This window comes from Vipera berus (assembly GCF_964194415.1).
Source record: "Vipera berus genome assembly, chromosome: 2".
Classification (NCBI taxonomy): domain Eukaryota; kingdom Metazoa; phylum Chordata; class Lepidosauria; order Squamata; family Viperidae; genus Vipera; species Vipera berus.
The window spans coordinates 73,998,841-74,021,050 of record NC_138203.1 but is presented as its reverse complement, the minus strand read 5'-3'; the positions used below and the strand labels follow the sequence as shown (position 1 = coordinate 74,021,050).

Here is a 22,210-nt window from a genome sequence, read left to right as displayed (position 1 = left end):
GAGTAGAGCAATTCTTCCTGTTGCTATAGCGGCGGCAGTCACAAACCCGGAACAACGCTGATGAGAGGCTAATTAAAAAACAAACGAACCTCGAAGCCCCATTTTTCTTTCTCCCTTTCAAAAGAATTTCCGCGTTTACCATTCAGGACAAAGCTACCTAATACTTCAAATCGAGAAGGTGCTACAATCGGCGTCTTCCATTCCGTGGCTGTTTTCAAATCACACCAGGTGAACAAACCAGACTGCAGTTAGTCGCGTTAGAAGGTTCACGAAATGCAGGTAGAAGAACAGCGCCACACCGAAGGTTTCTAACGTTTGTCAATGAGTCTTAACGTGAGCATTACGCTTTTACTTGAAATCACATCTCCGGCAGCTCTTCACACTTTGGACCCCACGGTGAGGTTTCCAATCGGTTGCAAGCAGCCAACGTCTCCAGCCGAAGAGCGGCCCGGCTTCCTCCTCCTCCTCCTCCTCCTCCTCCCTCCTCTCTCGTCACTCCCTGATGATGTCACTCTCCAGCAGGTGTCCAATACAAAACGCGCAGTCAACGCTACTGGCGAGTTTGCCGCTACTACGCCTGCGCAGGCAGTGGAGGTTGGGTTCTCCCACTACTTCTCTCTGTCTCTTGGCTGGGGGGGAGGGGACTGCTCAGGTCTGGCAGCGCCCCCCATTAACTGACAGCACGCCGGCTTCGTCCGCGCGTCCCTCAGCCGAGCCAGCGGGCTGGAGAGAAGCGTCGTCGGGCCCGGGCGCAGAGCGAGGAGGGAGCGCAGGCCTCCCTACCGGTCGGACGCCTCTTGGTCCAGCGGGGGAGCGAGGCAATGAGCCAGGGGCCCCGGCAGCCGCTCCTTCCACTCAGGCAGGTATTCCGCGTCGGCTTCCTCACGCCCCTTTCGGTCCTGCAGCGCACGGACGGAGAGGTCCCGGGCAGCCCTTTCTGAGGGAATTCTCGGCGGGCTTTCAGAACCCGCTTCCTCCGCCCCGGCGAGTTAAGAGGGGCTCTCACCTGCCGCCACAGGTTACAGCTCTTCCCCACGACGAGAGGCCTCTGCCGCCGCCTCTCGGGGGGCCAAAGCGAGCAAAGAAGCTGTACCTTCTTTCGACCGAGGCCGGCCTAACCAGAAGAGGCAGGCGGGAGCTGTCTAGGCCGGCTGAAGCGGCGCCGAGTTCTTCAAGTTGTTGGATGCCGGGACCGCTTTCCACGGGCGCCGACATACGCAGCAGCGGCGGCGGCGGGGCATGAATCTGGCGCAGCCCGAAGGGGAGGAGGGCGACGGTAGCGAAGAAGAGGAAGACGACATGGAGATGCCGCCGCCGCCGGAGGAGGAGGAGGAGGAGGAGGAGGAGGTGGTGGTGGTGGCTGCCACGACGGCCGTAGCTGGGGAGCGCGGAATGGAGGCATTAACGGACCCGGCGCTCACTGGCTGCCTCCTGACAGGAGACAAGCTAGAGGGAGGGAGCGCTCGCGGCCACCCCGATTGGGAGCAGACCCTGAGCCCGGAATTGCAACAGGCTTATAGGATCCTGAGCGAGTTTCTCTTAGAAAAACACCGGCCTCTGACTGCTCCTTTCTTAAGACCTTGGGAAAGCCAAACAAGTGAGCCCGGGCAAACGGGTGCTCCCGACTTTCCCACAGAAGAAAATAGTGGCTGTCTGCCTTGCCCCAAATCTCAGCAATTACCCGGGATGTGGCTATTGAAAATGGAAGAAAAATTTGCTTCTGGCCAGTACAGAGGAATTACTGATTTTGTGGGCGATTTCCGATTGATGTTGGAGACCTGTTATCGGCTTCATGGGGTAGATCACTGGCTCTCCAAACAAGCCCAGAAGGTGGAGATGATGCTTGAACAGAAACTGGCTCTGCTATCTCGGTAGGTGTATTCAGGGCTTTTTTTTATCATAGAACGCTCAGAACGGAGTTCCGGCACCTTTTTTGGATGGAACCTTGTAGGATAGGCAAGGCGGGTTGTATGACATGTATAAGTTCCAGCACCTTTTTCTTTTACAAAAAAAGCACTGGGTGTAATATATCTGCTGTATCAGAATACTAAGGAAAAAAGTTTACGCAGAGTGGAAGGAGTTCTACTTTTGTGAAATATAGGCTGTGAGAGTGTAAGACCTGTACAAATTAACTAGATTTTTTTTTTAAAAAAAACGATACATACCATCTTTTTTTTTCTTGAGGCTACAATTATATTAAGTAATAAGCCCAACTGAATTAGTAAGATCTTAGTCATGAATATAGAGTTTGTTGTACTGCACAGCTGATGATCATTTATGACAAAGTTTAGAAGTGGGGTAAAGTGATGTGGTTAATGGCCTGGTTTTGTATAATACTGAGCCACAAAGTGACTTGTTTTGAATTTAGTGTGAAATGCAAACTGCCACCAGAATTTGGTCTTATACTTATGAATGCATTGTTCTGAATGTCTGCAAGTTGTTTGTTTGTTTTTTGCTGAGAGTGGCTAAACTTCCATAAAAAGTATAATTATAATTTATAATGAGGATCACCACAAAATGTCTGTGTATTTTCTTTTGGTGCATTCTATCTTCTTAATGTTATAGTGAGAGAAATAGATTATAAGTGAAATAGCTTTGGTCAGAAAATTTATTGTATAAATCTTTTATAACATCATAAGGTAGATGAGGGAACAGCTTTCCATGGACTAGAAAAGGAATCGGAATCTCCCTTATACAATTGACCCATTTAGTCTTATTTTTGCCTATGCTAGTGTCAGCTACACAGGTGCCAGATTGAGTGAAACCAGAGATTAATCCAAGACTTTCTGCATATGAAGTAGATACTGTACATTGCTAATGAGATATACAGTACTTCATTTCTTCATTTAAAAACCTTACTAAAGACTCTTGGTGGAGATTAACAGAAATGAAATATAAGAAAATTTAGAATTTTCTTTTTGTTTGTTCATCAGCATCTTTGATCTTTTTTTCAGCAGCTCGCATACTGTTTTGCAGTATTTGAATTTTGAGCTGTAAAAATACTCTTAAAACTAGATGCTTTTTTCTGAACTACAACTTTTGTACACAGTTACCTATTTAAATAAAGACAGCATTAGAAGAAATCTATATTTCTAATTGTTCTGATTCATTAGCATTAAGTCACAAAAATAGACCTAAGTTTGCAAAATTAGTTTATCAGATCAATCCCTTTCTTCTCAATGGACAAACATGAACTAGATGGTACATTTTTACTCTTCCTTAACTCTGAATCTGAAATCGTTCAGGTTCTGAGTTGCTGACTGATGCTGGTAATGGCCTGAATGAAGCAAGACAGTTTGAAGATGAAGGAGGGATTTTCTGCTTAGTGAAAACTCAGATTGAAGAACATGAACAACTTCTGTGGATGTTTGCTTTTCATTTACTACAAATAACTATGGTGTTTAATTACTGGATGAGCTAGATGGTGTTTAATTACTGGATGAGCTAGTTGGATGCAGATACCAAAGTATATAAAGCCAGTATTTAGCACGCTACATTAGCTCATTAATACCCTTTTTCCCAGCAGTGCTTGAAATTTCAATTAATTTGGTCATAATTTTTTTTTTAGCAAATATTATGTTCTCTTTAAAAGGGACACGGTGGCTCAGTAGGTTAGGATGCTGAGCTTGTCAATCAGAAGGTCGGCAGTTTGGCGGGTCAAATCCTGAGTGCCGCGTAACAGAGTGAGCGCCTGTTACTCGTCCCAGCTTCTGCCAACCTAGCAGTTCGAAAGCATTTAAAAATGCAAGTAGAAAAATAGGGACCACTACGGTGGGAAGGTAACAGCATTCCGTGCAACTTTGGCGTCTAGTCATGCCAGCCACATGACCACGGAGACGTCCTCGGACAAGCGCTGGCTCTTCGGCTTTGAAACGAAGATGAGCACCGGCCCCTAGAGTTGGAAACGACTAGCACGCATGTGTGGGGGAACCTTTACCTTTACCTTTATGTTCTCTTTTGCTTTTATAATGCAACACTTTATTATTTCCTCTAGCCAGAAACCAAAGAGATTGGATTTTGTGCTACAATATGAAAACAAATATCTTTAGGAATATATCTGACAAACAATATTGTTTAAAATATCTCCTAAAATGTTAAAAGATGAGCTTGAGTAGTTTGGGTAGATTAAAGTTCACAAACACAAGATATATCTATATATGTATCCCCTAACTTTGTTTATAAGCAGATGTTGACTTTTAGATCTGGCAAGTGTGACAATTGCTATTCTTACAATTTTGAAGTTGCAAGGATAAATGGACATTATCTCCATAGCTGAACACTCTGATACATCAATGTAATTGCTGATGAAGCAATTAATAAGAGGATTCTGTTTAATATTATATATTAGTAAATGAGAAAATGAGGATGAAATTGAGATTTGTCTCATTGTTTTAGGTCAGGGAAATTATTGCCATCAAAGATTGTTCAGTTAGAACTGAAAGATGGAATATAGATGTTTAAATTAATGAAACAATGAAGAATTAACTATGTAAATTTTATCTATGAAAATAGGACTTGAATCTAGTCTTACATACTTCAAATGAAGGAGCTCCTACTATTCAAAGTTTTGATCAATGGAGAATTTCCATTGATGGGATGAAAATTAAGCAATTTATGTTTCCCTACCTTATCCCATTTATTTCAGAAAGCGGATTTGGTTTGTTTACCAGTATTTAAAGTAAGGGATGTTTATACTGAACTTCAATCTGACATGCACATACTATTTCTGACACCAGAAATACCATCAGAAGATGGATATTTCTTATTACCAATTGTTAGAGAACATGAACAGGAGGCTATTTGTGTTCTTTTGGTAAACTTCCTATAAGCCATCTGGTTGGTGGGAATAGAAGGATGAACTAGATAAGCTTTTAATTTTACACAGTGAGGCTATTTCTAAATTGTTCTTATGTTCCTCTTTGTCACTGTACTTTCAGCAAGTACAATTGTTCATAGCTAATTCTTGGTTTACAGAAACTTTGTACAAAACATCTTAAATGGCTTTCATATGATAGTTAGCAATTCTCACTTTACACTAATATTGATAGCCAGCCTATTTTTAGGATTCAATTCTGTCATATCTCTGCATTTTTAAAATAAATTATATTCTTTTCTAAGTCTTTACATACTGTTGAAAAAATAGCTTCCACTCAGAATTCCAAATGCCAAGGTAATCAAATTTCTTATTTATTACTATATTTACATCTCAATTTTCTCTAGGAATGCAGTAAATGGAAGATTCAAGACAGCTAAAAGGAACTATTTATTCATAAGTGCATTATTAAGCAATGGAATATGCTGCAGTTAATTTAAAATGTTTTAAAAGAAAAAAGAGACAAAACTATTGATGGCTACTAGATGTGAATGACTATTGCGAAAGACGCCTGCATTTTTATAAAGCTTAATAGAGACCCCAAGAATACCTTTTTACACCAGTTTGATACAATGGTTAAGGCATCAGGTTAGAAACTGGAAGACTATGAGTGCTGGACTTGCCTTAGACTCAAAGCCAGCTAAGTGACCTAGCCTAGTCAGTTTCAGTCCTAGAACAAGGTTATGACAAACCACTTCTGAAAAACCTTGCCCAGATAACTGTAGGGACTTATCCAGGCAGTCTCCAAGAATTGGACACACAATTGAACAGAAGGGGCGGGTGGGAGGGAGTGGAGGGGGAGGAAAGAATTTAAGCAGATATTGTGTAGAAAAGCCTGAACAAACCAGAAATAATACTTTCTTTCCTATTTTTTTTCAACATTTATCCTTTTTAGATAAAACTTTATCCAGTTAGAACAGGTTGTTGGTTTCAGGTTATTAAGAACCTAGTTGCAACCATCAGATAACATAATTTGTTATCTCAGACAGTGACATCAGACCTTAAATGTATCACTTAATTTGACAAAATAATCACTTTTACTGCAAATTTATGAGAATGTTATTGTGAAGGAGGCTAGTTAGCAACATTTTAAGATGATAAAACACTTTTTCTCAAATTTTTCTCTGTATAGGAACCAAAAATCAAGAAGACGATATGTAACTTGTTTATTTAGATGTTTGTTGCATTCCGCTTTTCTAAAATAAATTCTTTTTATATATAAAGAAAAACAAGGACAATATTGCTTTAAAAGAGAATTTCTCATATTAAAAGCTTCTTCACATGCAGGGATGCATAGTTACATACTTATGTTGTATGCATAAGATTTTCACAAATCATTTTTGTTTTTTTGAACTTTGGGCAGGAAATCCAAACAACTTTTTCCCCTAGATTGGAACAAAACAGAACAGCTCCTTAGTAGACAAGTCCCAAACTCCCCAATTGGGCAGACTGATAAAGGCAACCTATTGTAGTTCTAATTTTTACTGGGTTTGCCAGTAGACTGTATAAAAAGGTAAAGTTTTCCACTGTCCATTTGAATATGACTCTAGGGGGCTGTGCTCATTTCCATTTTTTAGCCAAGAGAAACAGTGTTGTCTGAAGACATTTTCATGATCATGTGGCCAGCATGACTATACGCCAAAGCTCACAGAACGTAGTTACCTTCCCACCGGAAGTGGTACTTATTTATCTACTTGCATTTGCATGCTTTTGAACTGCTAGATGGGCAGTAGCTGGGGCAAGCAACAGGGACTCACCCTGTCACACAAAGCTCAGATGACCTCAACATCTTTTAACTACTGAGCCATCAACTGTAATCAGTTATGGATCGAGTTTTTGAGTTGCTGGTTATTTGCCCATCATTTCTTCCCATTTTTATGAAATAAAACTGACTCAAATTAGTAATCTAATAGATTACTGCATCAATGTTTCTCAAACTTGGCACATATAAGAGATGTGGACATCAGTTCCTATAATTCCCCAGCCAGCCAGTCTCTCATGTCCTTTTCATTTCTTGATTGGACTATAGTAACTCATAGTTGATTGGAGACCACATGGAAGCTTCAGCTGAGGCTCAATGGAGCTGCCTAATGACCAGACCCTATTATTTATTTATTTATTTATTTAATTGATTTTATATACCGCCCTATTCTCGAATACCATGGTATAATGGCTATCAGTATATTTCTGTGTGCAATTCAAAATGTTTTTTTATCTATAAAGATCTCTCTGCTTGGTGACTGTGTATCTTTGAAACTACCTGTTCTAGATAGAATCTTCCTATTTAATGCATTCAGAGAGTATGTTGCATATTCTCAGTGTATGGAGGACCTTTTCTTATTTTTCCTTTTCAAAATTATAGTATCTTTTTTTTAACCTAGGGCAGGGGTAGGCAACCTCGGCTCTTTTATGACTCATGGACTTCAACTCCCAGAATTCCTGAGTCAGCTGACTCAGGAATTCTGGGAGTTGAAGTCCATGAGTCATAAAAGAGCCGAGGTTGCCTACCCCTGACCTAGGGAGATGTCTAAAAGATTCATTGTTTTTTCAATCATGAGGAAGATAGCAGTCATTTTGTTAATGTTTAAACAAGGAATCAGTTTAATTTTGATTAAATAACTGGAAATGATTATAAATGAGTTCCCTTAATATTTCAACATATCAGAAGGTTCTCAGTACTTGCCTTTCTTGGCACTAAATATATATTCATAAATCTATCATTGACAGATTGAGGTTGTCTAGGCTATGATTCTGAGCTAACTCCCAACTTCTGCCTTCAATTACCCCCTTGCCTCTGGTGTATAAATGGGACAATCCCTTCATTACATACTTATTTTAGTAATTATAATGCCAAATCATTAGAGAGAAACTGTTGAAAGCCCCTTTCTATTAGAACATCTGTGGAAAGTGCATGAAAGTGAGTATTCTGTGTAAGTGCTCTTGTCCTGTAGAATAGCTTGTCCCAAAGGAAGGAGTGGCCATTCTTAATTCTTACATTCAGAGATAAGAAAAAGCTGTTAGGGAAAAAATAAATAGACTAGAGGTGCAGATGGCTGCATACGTGCTGCATGGCATGAATATCTTTGATGATAATCAAAGAGTCAGCACATGACCAACCCAATTTTATGGCCCTTTTTTTGCTGTCATTAAGCAAATCATACGGTTTCAAACAAATCCAGCTTTCCCAATAATATTTTGGGAACTGGCTGTGAAGGTCACATGACTAAAGGGGTGGGGTGATGTGATGGACATAAGACGGAAGACAGGTTTGTAAATAACTTTTTCCAAAGCAATCATAACTTGAACAATTGTTAAGCAAATGATCATAAGACAAGGAATACCTTATGCTTTTTAACCATTAGATTTTTTTTAGGCTTGATAATATTTTGGCTTGTTCAACATTATTTCAACAGATACAAAGATGCACAACTGACTTTCCTTATATATTGCAGCCCAATCTGCTTAAATTTACACCTGCAATAATTTATTAAACCATCTGGAAGTTGGTATTTTAATGTCTCATTGAATGGCAGCACATTTCTAAAGTAGATTTCTGAAGCATTGTAATATTTTGATTTAATGTGGGAAGAGCTAGTTCCTTCAGTTTGGAAAAGGAGACTTATAAGACACACATGTGTGGTTGTACTATTACACATGTAAGCAAAAAGCCCCAAAATAAACATACCGGTAAGACTAATTTGAATTCTTACTACTAATTCTTACTAATAGAGAAGAAGTGATAGAGGGAGTTGAAAATACTGAAACCTTGGACGAGAGTGACCATGTCATATTGGAATTCAATATAATGCAAACACAAACAATAGAATATATTCCAACCAGTGTCTTAAACTTTAAAAGAGCTGATTTTAACAAACTCAGAGAGTCCCTAAGAAAAATTCCATGGTTGAAAATCCTAAAGGGGAAAACAACTCAAGAAGTATGGGAAACTCTGAAAAATATGATCATAAAAGCCCAGTCCAACACAGTACCACTGAAAAAGAAATCCAAGAAGAAATCAGCATGGTTGCATAAAGATCTCTGTGATCAACTGAAAGACAAAAAGGATAAGTACAAAAAATGGAAAGAGGGACATATAAGGCAGAATACCAGCATATATAGATCAAATCTGCAAAGATGAAGTCAGGAAATCTAAGGCTCAGAATGAACAAAGTCTTGCAACAAAAGTTAAAGATAATGAAAAAAAAGTTTCAAAATATAAGCAAGAGCTGATGTGATTCCCATTTTCAAAAAGGAAAAAAACCAGACCCAGGAAACTACAGACCAATCAGCCTAACATTAGCACCTGGGAAGAAACTGGAAAAAATAATAAGAAAACAGATCTGTGAACATCAAGAAACAAATAAAGTTATAATAGTAGCCAGCCCAGATTTGTTCAAAACAGATCATGCCAAACCAATTTTATTTCATTCTTTGACAAAGTGACTAAATTAGTAGACTAGCAAAATGCTGTGGACACTGTATATTTAGATTTTAGGCATTTGACAAATTAGACCACAACCTACTTATTGGTAATCTAGAAAAATGTGGCAGCATCACCACCAGATGGATTTGTAGCTGGCTGATAACAGTACTCAATGAGTAGTCCTTAATCTACATGGAGGGAGATAAGCAGTGGGGTACCACAAGTTTCTGTCTTAGGCCCACTACTCTTCAATATCTTCATAAATGACTTAGATGAGGGAATAGAAGGGGAACTCATCAAATTTGCAGATGACACTAAGCTGGCAGGAATAGTCAACACCACAGAAGACAAGCTCATGATCCAAAAAGATCTTGTCAGACTTGAACAATGGGCCCTGTCCACAAAATGAAATTTAATGTGGAGAAAAGCAAGGTTTTGTACCTAGGCAAGAAAAAAACAAGGGAACAAATACAGATTAGGTTACTGTCTTTCCTTGACATAGACCCTTCTGGTCCCAATGCTAGTAATTTGGTCTTATATTGTCTAGGCCCCTCATACATCACTTCTCACGTTTCTAAATTTCTTTTAAGAGCTGTAACTATTAGAGGAGAATGTTACAATTCCCTTCAACCAAGGCTTCTGGTGTCAAATTGTCTATGATTTTACTTTCCCCATGTTTTTCTTTTGTTGTACTTGTACTTTGGTCTGTGACCGCAAATAAATAAATATATAAAATATACAGATTAGGCAAAACCAGGTTCACAAACAGTAACTGTGAGAGGGACCTTGGAGTCCTGGTGGACAATCACTTAAACATGAGTCAGCAGCGTGCGGCAGTAGCCGAAAAAGCTAACACAACCTTGATTGTATAAACAGAGGCATAAAATCAAAATCACGTGAAGTATTAGTACCACTTTACAAAGCCTTAGTAAGACCACACTTGGAGTACAGCATCCAGTTTTGGTCACCACATTACAAAAAAGATTATTATTATTATTATTATTTATTAAATTTAAATTTAAGCAGATTGGGCTGCAATATATACAGGTGAAACTCGAAAAATTAGAATATCGTGCAAAAGTTCATTTATTTCAGTAATGCAACTTAAAAGGAGAAACTAATATATGAGATAGACTCATTACATGCAAAGCAAGATAGTTCAAGCTGTGATTTGTCATAATTGTGATGATTATGGCGTACAGCTCATGAAAACCCCAAATCCACAATCTCAGAAAATTAGAATATTACATGCAATCAATAAAACAAGGAGTGTACATAGAACAATATCGGACCTCTGAAAAGTATAAGCGTGCATATGTACTCAGTACTTGGTTTGGGCCCCTTTTGCAGCAATTACTGCATCAATGTGGCGTGGCATGGAAGCTGTCAGCCTGTGGCACTGCTGAGGTGTTATGAAAGACCAGGATGCTTCAATAGCAGCCTTCAGCTCTTCTGCATTGTTCGGTCTCATGTCTCTCATCTTTCTCTTGGCAATGCCCCATAGATTCTCTATGGGGTTCAGGTCAGGCGAGTTTGCTGGCCAATCAAGCACAGTAATCCCACGGTCATTGAACCAGGTTTTGGTGCTTTTGGCAGTGTGGGCAGGTGCCAAGTCCTGCTGGAAAATGAAGTCAGCATCCCCATAAAGCTCGTCTGTGAAAGGAAGCATAAAATGCTCCAAAATCTCCTGGTAGATGGCTGCGTTGACCCTGGACTTAATGAAGCACAGTGGACCAACACCAGCAGATGACATGGCTCTCCAAATCAACACAGACTGTGGAAACTTCACACTGGACTTCAAGCATCTTGCAGTGTGTGCCTCTCCATTCTTCCTCCAGACTCTGGGTCCTTGGTTTCCAAATGAGATGCAAAAGTTGCTCTCATCAGAAAAGAGGACTTTGGACCACTGAGCAACAGACCGGGTCTGTTTTTCTTTAGCCCAGGTAAGACGCTTCTGATGTTGTTTGTTGTTCAGGAGCGGCTTGACAAGAGGAATACGACATTTGAAGCCCATGTCCAGGATCCGTCTGTGTGTGGTGGCTCTTGATGCACTGACTCCAGCCTCAGTCCACTCCTTGTGAAAGTCCCCAACACTTTTAAATGGCCTTTTCCTGACCATCCTCTCCAGGCTGCAGTCATCCCTGCTGCTTGTGCACCTTTTTCTTCCACACTTTTCCCTTCCACATAACTTTCTATTAATGTGCTTTGATACAGCACTTTGGGAACATCCAACTTCTTTTGCAATTACCTTTTGAGGCTTTCCCTCCTTATGGAGGGTGTCAATGATGATTTTCTGCACAACTGTCAGGTCAGCAGTCTTCCCCATGATTGTGATTCCTACTGAACCAGACTGAGAGACCATTTAAAGGCTCAGGAACCCTTTGCAGGTGTTATGGCTTAATTAGCTGATTAGAGTGGGACACTTTGAGCCTAGAATATTGCACCTTTTCACAATATTCTAATTTTCTGAGATTGTGGATTTGGGGTTTTCATGAGCTGTAAGCCATAATCATCACAATTATGACAAATCACAGCTTGAACTATCTTGCTTTGCATGTAATGAGTCTATCTCATATATTAGTTTCCCCTTTTAAGTTGCATTACTGAAATGAATGAACTTTTGCACAATATTCTAATTTTTTGAGTTTCACCTGTAAGATGTTGAGACTTTGGAAAAAGTGCAAAGAAGAGCAACTAAAATGATTAAAGGCCTGGAGTCAAAAACATATGAAGAATGGTTTTCTCTATGACCAGTCTAGAGAAAAGAAGGATTAGGGGTCACAGGATAGCAGTATTCCAGTATTTCAGGGGCTGCCACAAAAAAGAGGGGGACAACTTATTTTCCAAAACACCAGAAGGCAAGATAATAAACAATGGATGGAAACTAATCAAGGAGAGACTTCCTAACGGTGAGGACAATTAACCAGCAGAACAGCTCGCCTTCAGAAGTTGTGGGTGCTTCCTCATTGAAGTTTTTAAGAAACAACTGGACAGCCAACTGTCTGAAAAGGTATAGGGTCTCCTGTTTGAGCAGGACTAGAAGACTTCCAAGATCCCTTCCAGCTCTATTCTAATTGACTGATTGAAAGACAAATTGAAAACTTTGTGAAAACAAATGATCAGTTGACCCACTACCAGTCTTGAGTATACAGCGACATACAAAAACTAAGAGTTAAATAATAACATATTAGAGCAAACTGATTTTATGTTAACAACTTATTTCCAAATATGTAGGCAAATTGTGCAAATCTGGTAGGATCTTATCAAATTGTCTGAAGCAAAAGAAATATAGGAAAATTATCACAACTACAATATTAAACAAAATAGGAATGATAAGATATATAGCTCACTGAAGAACATAAATTTTCACTTTTTGAAATTTTACTCAGATTTATATAATAAACTTTAACTGATAAAGATATACATGTTTCTTTGATTAAAATGTATCTTCTGTGGTTGGATTTTTCTTAACAATTATTACATTTTCTTTTGTTCATGGATGAGATAAAAAGGTACAGGTAAATATAAATAATGATAAACCATTTGGATGGCTTTCCTGTGGAATGATATAAAACATTTATTGTTATCTTGTTCCTAGGGTCTATCCATTGTATGATGAATTTTTTAAGAATAGAATGTGATCTTGATTTAATGAAACATATAGTTATAATAAATCTTAATATAGATCATACATCATGTACTATTGACCTATTTCCTTGATATTTTCAATTATAATTTTAACTGTTATTTAGCTAATAAAATTCAAAAAGTAATCTCTTCAGGGCTGTATTGATATTAAATATAGATCAAATGATATTCAGCTGATAGTAGATTTAGTTGATTTGAATAAAAATAAAATCACAGTTCTGTTGCTAGATGTGGAAAAAGCCTGTACTAAAATTCACAGGCAATATATAATATGTGTGTTAACTTAGCAAACTATGGATTTACTAAAGAATTTTATAAAATGGGCCCAGATTTCTATGAGCCTTCCAAATCCAACTGAAGGTTAATGGTTCTCCAGCTTGATAGATGGAGAATCCACGAATGGGTTAACTCTGTCTTCCTGCCCAATTAGACTAAGTCAGTCAAACGTGCCATGCCTCTCCTGGGCCAGGACACCTCCCAGTCACGACTTAGTCTGTGCCCAGAATAGACGTAATTTTGGCTCCCAGAATGTTGCTGAGTCGTCTCTTCTGAGTAATTGAGCAGGTCGTTTGTGTGTGTGTGTGTGTGTATAATATATATATATATATATATATATATATATATATATATATATATATATATATATATATATATATATATATATATATATATATATATATATATATATATATATATATATATATATATATATATATATATATATATATATACATATATATATATATATATATATACATATATATACATATATATATATATACATATATATATACATATATACATATACATATACATATATATATACATATATACATATACATATACATATACATATATACATATACATACATACATACATATATATATATATACATATACATATACATACATACATACATACATACAGTACATACATACATACATACATACATACATACATATATATATATATACATATACATATACATACATACATACATACAGTACATACATACATACATACATACATACATACATACATATATATATATATATATATATATATATATGTTTTCTGAGGTTTTCGCGGGTGTTCGTATGTGGATCTTTGGTCATTCGGGTTTTTCCCCGCGTAGAACTAAAGGTGTAGGAGCAACGTTTCGACGGAATCCCATCCGTCATCATCAGGCTGGTGGCTTCAGCTTCCTTCTTCTGGGAGAAGCACGTGGCTGTTTGTTCCTCTTTTTTAAACTGCCAGAGGGGGTGTGTTCTGTGGGTGGAGGTGTGCTCTGATTGGGTGGGGGATTAAGTGTGTTCTGATTGGGTGGGATTGTGTTTTGAATGGTGGGTGTGTTCTGATTGGGTGGGGGTGTGTTTTGAGTGGATGGGCTGGTCTCAGCTGCCAGCCTTAGACCTGAGCTGGTGAGTTGTGCTGCTTTTGTTCGGCTTCGTGTTTGTGGTGGTGCCATGTTTTTATAGTGGGTGTCAGTTTGCTTATTGTGTGGTTTGGAGGGGTTTAAAGTGGCTGATGTTGCAGCTGTAGTTAGGTTTCTGTTTTGTGGTTGTGCCTCGTTATCATTGTGGGTTCGGATTTGCTTTTTGAATGGTTGTGTGGTGGTGATGTCATGTGGTGTTATCATGAGTTTGGGTCTGGTATCATTCTTGGTGGTTGGGACTCGTCTGTCAATCAAGGCAGGTTTCCAAATGGCTGGTAGGCGAGAGGTATCATCTCGTTTGTTCATGCTGTGGGGGCGTTTTTCTATCTCAATGGCTTCTCTGATTATTCTGTTGTTAAAATGTTCAATTTTGGCGATAGTTTTGTTTTTTTTAAAATCAATTTCATGTCCTGTGGCTTCAAAGTGTTGGACCAGGGATGAAGTTTGTTCTCCCTTTCTGAGTGGGTTTTTGTGCTCTTCAATGCGTGCACTTATTCTTCTGTTGGTCTGTCCGATGTATGTGGTGGGGCAGGTGGTGCATGGGATTTCGTATACTCCTTGGTTTTCTAAGCCAATTATGTCCTTGGGGTTTCTTAGGATGGTGGATATTTTTCTGTCTGTGTAGAATGCTGTTTTGATGTTGTGTTTTTGGAGGACCTTGCTGATTCTGTCTGTGGTCCCTTTTAAGTATGGGAGGGGGGCTTTGCCATTTTCTTGTTCTCTGTCTTGGGTTTTTGTGGGTGTCTCTCTTCGGATTAAGTTGGTAATCGTGTTTCTTTGGAATCCATTGGCTGTTAGTACATTAGTGAGAGTGTGTAGTTCGGTTTTTTGGTGTTGTTCGTCAGCTAGGTGTTTTGTTCTGGAGATGAGTGTCTTGGCTACGGAGTTGATCTGTGCTGGGTGGTGGTGTGAGAGTGCGTTCAGATAGCGGTTTGTGTGTTTTTTTTTATGGTAGATAGTGTGTCCTAGGGAGCCGTTGGATTTCTTGTAGACTAAGACATCAAGGAAGGGAAGTTGATTGTTAGCTTCTGTTTCCATGGTGAATTGTATTTTGGGGTGTAGGCTATTGAGGTGTGTGAGGAAGTCATCCAGTTTTTCTTTGCCGTGTGGCCAGATTACGAAGGTGTCATCTACGTATCTGAGCCAGAGTTTGGGTTTGTGGTTGGATTTTTCTAGAGCAAGGGTTTCAAAGTGTTCCATGTAGAGGTTTGCGATGACAGGTGAAAGGGGTGATCCCATGGGTGCTCCTTCCATTTGTTTGTATCTTTGTCCATTGTAGTTAAGTATGTGTTAGATAGGCAGTGGTTGGTCAGATCTAGGATGTGTTTTGGGGGGTTGTATTTATTTAGGATAGCTGTCAAGGCTTCTTTGATTGGCACTTGGGTGAAGAGGGATACGACATTGAAGCTCACAAGTAGGTCACAGGGCTGTAAGTTTAGTTTACTTATGATCTCTATGAATTGGAATGAATTTTGTACGTGTGAGGTGATGGAATTTGCGTAAGGCTGTAGTTGTTTGGCAAGAAATTTGGCTAGATTTTGTAGAGGTGAGCCTATGGAGCTGACTATGGGTCTGAGTGGGGTTCCTTCTTTGTGTATCTTGGGCAGACCATAGAGCTTAGGACATCTGGATGATTTTTCTCTGGGAATGATTGTTTTCTGGATCTCTTCACTGATGGGGGTGGCTTTTATTTTGGATTTTGTGGTTTTTTCCAGGTAGGTGGTGGGATCTGTCTTGAGGAGTTTGTATGTGGAGTCTCGGAGTAGGTTGGATAATTTGGTATGGTAGTCAGATGAGTTCATTACCACCGTGGCATTGCCTTTGTCTGCTGGCAGAATGATTATGCTGGTGTCATTTTTTAGGTTAAGTAGTGTTGTCTGTTCCTCTTTGGGTAAGTTGCTTTTGGGTGGTTTGCTGGTGCAGAGGATGTTGGTAACTTCGAGTCTGATTTTGTTGGCGTCATCAGGGTTAATTTTGGTCAGGCTGGATTCGACTCCGCATATAATGGTTTCCGTGGGAATGTGTTTGGGAGCGACTGCAAAATTAAATCCTTTAGACAGGATGTTGGTTTCGGCTTTGGTGAGAATCCTATCTGAGATGTTGTGCACAGTTTGTTTCATGTGTTGCTGTGAGAGAGGAGGGGTTTGTTTCTGGCGTTCCTTTAGTCTTCGGAGTTTATTGGGGTGTGTGTCTGTTTTGTAGGCAGTCTCTGTTTCAGCTCTCCAGACAGCGATTTGTTTGAATTTGTCCCAAAGTGTGGGGTGGATCTTGTTGCTGAGTTTGAGGTGAAGTGTGAGGAGGTCTCTGTTGATTCGGTCCAGGAGGAATCTTTTTGTGTGGAGTTCATTTCTGATTAGGGCCAGTTCAGTTCTTATCAGGATGCGTTTGATGCCTGCAGAGTTGGAGTGGAATTTCAATTGGAAGGATGTGGGGATTAAATTTTGATCTCGGCAGTTGCGTAGGAATGTGAGGTCACACAGAATGGAAGCTCTTCGTACTTCGAGTTTTTCGTAGGTCCTAGTTAGCTGGTGGATTTCCTCCCCGTAGAGGTAAGATATTTGTTTTCTGAGGTTTTCGCGGGTGTTCGTATGTGGATCTTTGGTCATTCGGGTTTTTCCCCGCGTAGAACTAAAGGTGTAGGAGCAACGTTTCGACGGAATCCCATCCGTCATCATCAGGCTGGTGGCTTCAGCTTCCTTCTTCTGGGAGAAGCATGTGGCTGTTTGTTCCTCTTTTTTAAACTGCCAGAGGGGGTGTGTTCTGTGGGTGGAGGTGTGCTCTGATTGGGTGGGGGATTAAGTGTGTTCTGATTGGGTGGGAGTGTGTTTTGAATGGTGGGTGTGTTCTGATTGGGTGGGAGTGTGTTTTGAATGGTGGGTGTGTTCTGATTGGGTGGGGGTGTGTTTTGAGTGGATGGGCTGGTCTCAGCTGCCAGCCTTAGGAAAATATTCGTGGATTCTTCAATTAGATAGCATTCTTTTCATGATCAGAGTTTGCCTTTCTCCTTCCAGCTGTAGCTCTGATTGAGCTGTAGCTCTGATTGAGCTTCAGCCTTCCGGAGGTTTCAACTGTTTCACTGTTGCAAGTCCCGTGGGGAAGGTTTCTCAATTAGATAGCTTTCACTGTAGTTCTTTTCAGGATCGTAGTTTGCCCTTATCTTTCTCTCAGAAGCCCCAGGCTGTTCTTTCGCGGCACGCTAGTTGGGGCCACCATTTTGAATTCCAGCTTACCAGCAGCTGGCCAAGAGGAGGCTCTTCGTCAGAAAGCCTCCACTACCTTTTTAAGCGTGCTTGGGTCATCAACACTATCAGGAGCGGTCTGTCCCTAGAATTCATGTCCGTGCCCCCAGAGCACTTCATTCCTTGTCAGCTATCAAAAAATACGGTCAGGAAGGCTCTCATGTCAGAGACTATTCAGCACCTCTTAGAAATAAGGGCCATAGAACCAGTCCCAGATAGGCAGCTAGGAAGGGGGTTCTATTCCATCCTCTTCGTCGTTCTGAAGATGTCTGGAGGATGGAGGGCAATACTCGATCTAAAGAGGCTGAACGCTCATCTCGCATACAAAAAGTTCAAGATGCAAACACTACAGCCCATCTTGGCCAGCATCAGGAGGGGAGACTTCCTGATGTCCATCGACCTCACGCAAGCATATCTTCACATTCCCATCCTTCCTGCCCACAGGAGGTTCCTCTGGTTTTGCTACAAGAATCATCATTTCCAGTACAGAGCCTTACCGTTCGGCCTTTCGTCGCCCCCAAGAGTGTTTACCAAGATCTTGGCGGCGCTGACCATGCATTCGAGGTCCATCCCTGTACGCATCCAGTGCTATCTGGACAACATTCTCATCCAGTCCCTATTGGTCCAGGCGGCTCGGACCTGGCTTTGTCTATCAAGACTCTCCAGGACCACAGGTTCTCGGTGAGCCAGACAGTTCCCTCTTCATTTGGGCGCGGTCATAGACACCGAACTATGCAGGTCTATTTATCTCAGGAACGTCAGAACAACATCAGAGCCCTGGTCCTTCAGGTACAGAGAGAGCGTGTAGTCACCCTGGCCGTTCTTTCCCAACTCTTAGGGAGGTTGGTTTCCTGCATGGGAATAATCCCATGGGCCAGACTACATTCCAGGGACCTGCAATGGTTCTTGCTTCTGTTCAGAGACTGGGCACCAGCTCCACCAACCAAAGGGTAAGGGTTCTGTTTCGGACCCTAAACTCCCTCCAGTGGTGGACCTCGCCAGTGGTAGCCAGGGGCTCTTTGTTCCAGGAGCCTATTCGGATCACCCTGACTACGGACGCCAGCCTGTTTGGCTGGGGGGGCGCATCTAGGGTCTCAGTTGGCTCAGGAACGGTGGTCCCGGTCCGATCTACAGCACAACATAAATTGGTTGGAGCTCAGAGCCATACATCTGGCCCTACGCCACTTCCGTAACAGGGTGGCGAGACAACATGTCCTGGTCCTCATGGACAATGTGGCGGCAAAAGCCCATGTCAACCGGCAAGGGAGTACCCGTTCCAGGTCCGTTATGGCCGAGGCCCAGTTGTTGGGATCCTGGGCAGACCAACCTCCCTCAGGGCCGAGCACATCTTGGGAGAGGCAAATCAGCAGGCGGATTTTCTGAGCAGGTCGACAGTGGATCATTCCGAATGGCACCTGCATCCCGATCTCTTCGAGGAGATATCGGAGAGGTTTGGTCAGCCGGTACTGGATCTGTTCGCTTGTCCAGCGAATTCCCAGTTTCCGAGTTTTTCTCCCGCTTCCCCTCTCCGGGGGCAGAGGGAACGGATGCCCTCCGCAGCCCTTGGCCCGGGGGCTTGCTGTATGCCTTTCCACCTCTCCCTCTGATCCCGGCAGTCATCCACAAGTTACTGCAACAGCGGGCAGAGGTGATACTTGTTGTACCACACTGGCCAAGACGGCCATGGTTTGCCGACCTCATGAGTCTGTCAATCTCTCCCCCATGGAGGATTCCTCCAGATCGCGTTTCAGCCAGGGAGCTCTGCATCATCCAGAACCCCAGGGGCTCCAGTTGACCGCCTGGCACTTGAGCGGCGGCTCCTGACACATGAGTCTTATTCATCGGAGGTAATTATGATGATTCAGGCCTCCAGACGGCCTACAACAAACAGGATCTATGACTTCACTTGGAAGAGGTTCTGTAGTTGGTGTGCAAATAACCAGTTAGATCTTTCGGCTGTTACTATTCCGAGGATCTTGGACTATTTATTGGAGGGGCTCAGCAAGGGCTTGGCGCCCAATACCATCCGCCAACAAGTAGCAGCTTTCTCCACCGTATTTACGTGGGGCAATTGAGAGGCATTGGCTCAACATCCTATGGTACGCTCATTTCTCAAAGGAGCGACCAACACCACATCTCCAGTGGTTCACTGGTATCCCTCTTGGGATTTGTCACGGGTCTTGCAGACCCTTACCTCTCCTCCATTTGAACCCATCAGGACCTGTACTCTGCAGTTCTTGACAATTAAGGTGGCCTTCTTGATAGCCGTCACGTTGGCTAGACGCATTTCTGAATTGGCAGCTCTCTCTGTCAGACAGGACTTATGCATTTTTCATGCTGACAGGGTGGTCCTTCGATTGGATTCCTCCTTTATTCCTAAGGTCAATACTTGTTTCATAGAGCGCAGGAAGTCATTTTGCTGGATTTTTGTCCTCATCCATCTCATGCCTTGGAACAGCAATGGCACAATCTGGACGTCCGCAGGGCTTTACGCCACTATATTAAGCGGACAGCGTCTTTTCGCAAGTCGGAAGCCCTCTTTGTTTCCTTTCAACCCTCTATTATGGGGCAGGTGGATCAGGGCTTGTATTGCAGGGGCGTGCCAATCTCATTCCCTGTCAGTTCCTAGGTGTATCACTGCTCACTCCACTCGTAGTGCTGCAACTTCTGCGGCTTGGGCAACACAGGCATCCATTGAGGACATTTGTAGGGCGGCGACATGGTCCTCACCTTCCCCTTTCATGAGGCATTATAAACTGGATAGGTTTGCCTCCGCAGATGTCTCATTTGGCCAGAGAGTGCTAAAACAGGTAGTGCCACAGGGTGGGACACAGGCCCAGACTGATTCCCTCCCATAGGGACAGGGCAGCTTTGGTATGTCCCATTTGTGGATTCTCCATCTATCATGCTGGAGAAGGAGCGTTGTCTTACCTGAACGCCTTTTCTCAGCATGATGATGGAGAATCCACACCCACCCCTTAGTGTCCATCAGGTCCTGTGTCAGGGGTATGGGAGCCAACATGTCGGACTGTCGTCATTTGCTTTGCCTTCATCGTGACTGGGAGGTGTCCTGGCCCAGGAGAGGCGTGGCAAATTTGACTGACTTAGTCTAATTGGGCAGGAAGACAGAGTTAACCCATTCGTGGATTCTCCATCATCATGCTGAGAAAAGGCGGTCAGGTAAGACAACGCCCCTTTTCATCTACCTTTTCATTTTATAAAGGTACCAGATAATGATGTTCACTTTATTTTGTTGATACTTATCCAAAACTATGTGCTATTAGATGCGATTGTAGTATCAGTGGATTTTTGTATAAATCATTAGAATGTAAATTTGTAATAAATGCTGGTGATGCATATGATTAACTCCTTTGATCAAACTACAGAATATTTTGTCAAGTAGTCTAAATCAGAATCAACATACTACTAAATCTTGTGTTTGTTTGATTGATTGATTGTAATCTTTAATTGGGTGGAACAGTGCATCACAGAACAAAAATATTTTTGAACCAAGGTACCTCAGATGAACTAACTTGAAGAATGCATCCAAAATCTGGGACTCATGTCTCCCATGGGATTGAAATTTGGTAAAGTTGTGACCACTTCAGTGCTGCTATGCTGCTGTACCACTGCAGGCAGCTGTGGTCACATGATGGTAATTTCCTGTGTTTCCTACAAGGAAAATCAAAGGGGAAGCTGGCAGGAAGTCAGAAGTCTCTCCTACTTCCATTGTTTTTTTTTTGCCTGCCCATGGTCATTGTATTATTCTATTTAGGTAAGGAAATATCTCTGAACCAGTGGTCACATGGGTCACCTAGATCAGGGATCCCCGGCCCATGGCTCACTACTGGGCCTTGAGCTCTTCAGAACCGAGCCATGAAAGTGGTGGGCAAGCATTTGCGTGCACACATCGCCACTTGTGCGAGCAGCAGGCAAGCGTGAGCAAGTATGCTCCATTTGCACGAGCAGTGGGCAAGTACAGGCAAGCATACTCCACTTATGTGAGTGGCGGGAAGGCGTGCCCACCACTTGCATAAATGGAGCTGTGCAGCATGCTTGCCCATCACTTGTGCAGATTGAGGATTCAGTTTTCCAAATCTTGAATTACATCTCTGCAGCTAGTACCAAATTTGGGAGATCTTACTTAGTATAAATTATGTTTCCTGGGTCCTTTTGGAAGATCTATATATAATACTTTAGTTAATTATATTGCTGGAGTTCAAAATACAGTAGAAGAGTTTTCAGTTTTCTGTTTTTTTCCATAATGTTACATTTTTTCTCTCCCTATTTCCTTCCCCACTCCCCCCAGCCAATATTACAATAAAATCTGTTATTTTCTTTTAGCAAGATCTTGGGTCTAGTAGAGATAACAGAGAAATGGATGTTGTATGTCCTACTTAGAAATTCTTATACTAGCCTTGTAAACTAAATTTACAATATATTGCATCTATGTTGCAGATAGGAGACTGAAAGAACTTTACCGTAACATTTTTTTAGACAAAGTATTTCTTAAAGTGATATCTAGGACAACTTTATGCAAAAAATTACTAAAATGAAAGATTGATTTCTTGGTAATATCTTACTATCTTCT

At 41.4% G+C, this 22,210-nt stretch overlaps 1 protein-coding gene across 2 annotated transcripts in view; it reads left to right on the top strand.

The window, feature by feature from the left end:
* The first annotated feature begins 1,102 nt into the window (after positions 1-1,102).
* BRD10 (bromodomain containing 10) overlaps positions 1,103-22,210 on the top strand; it is a 67,095-nt gene continuing 45,987 nt past the window's right edge. Inside the window, exon 1 of one of the 2 annotated variants that reach the window (XM_081320849.1) lies at positions 1,103-1,871. In XM_081320849.1, the coding sequence (XP_081176975.1) occupies positions 1,240-1,871 (632 nt within the window). In that variant the 5' untranslated portion in view covers positions 1,103-1,239. The remainder of the gene's footprint in view (positions 1,872-22,210) is intronic. The other variant, XM_081320850.1, reaches the window with a different exon arrangement.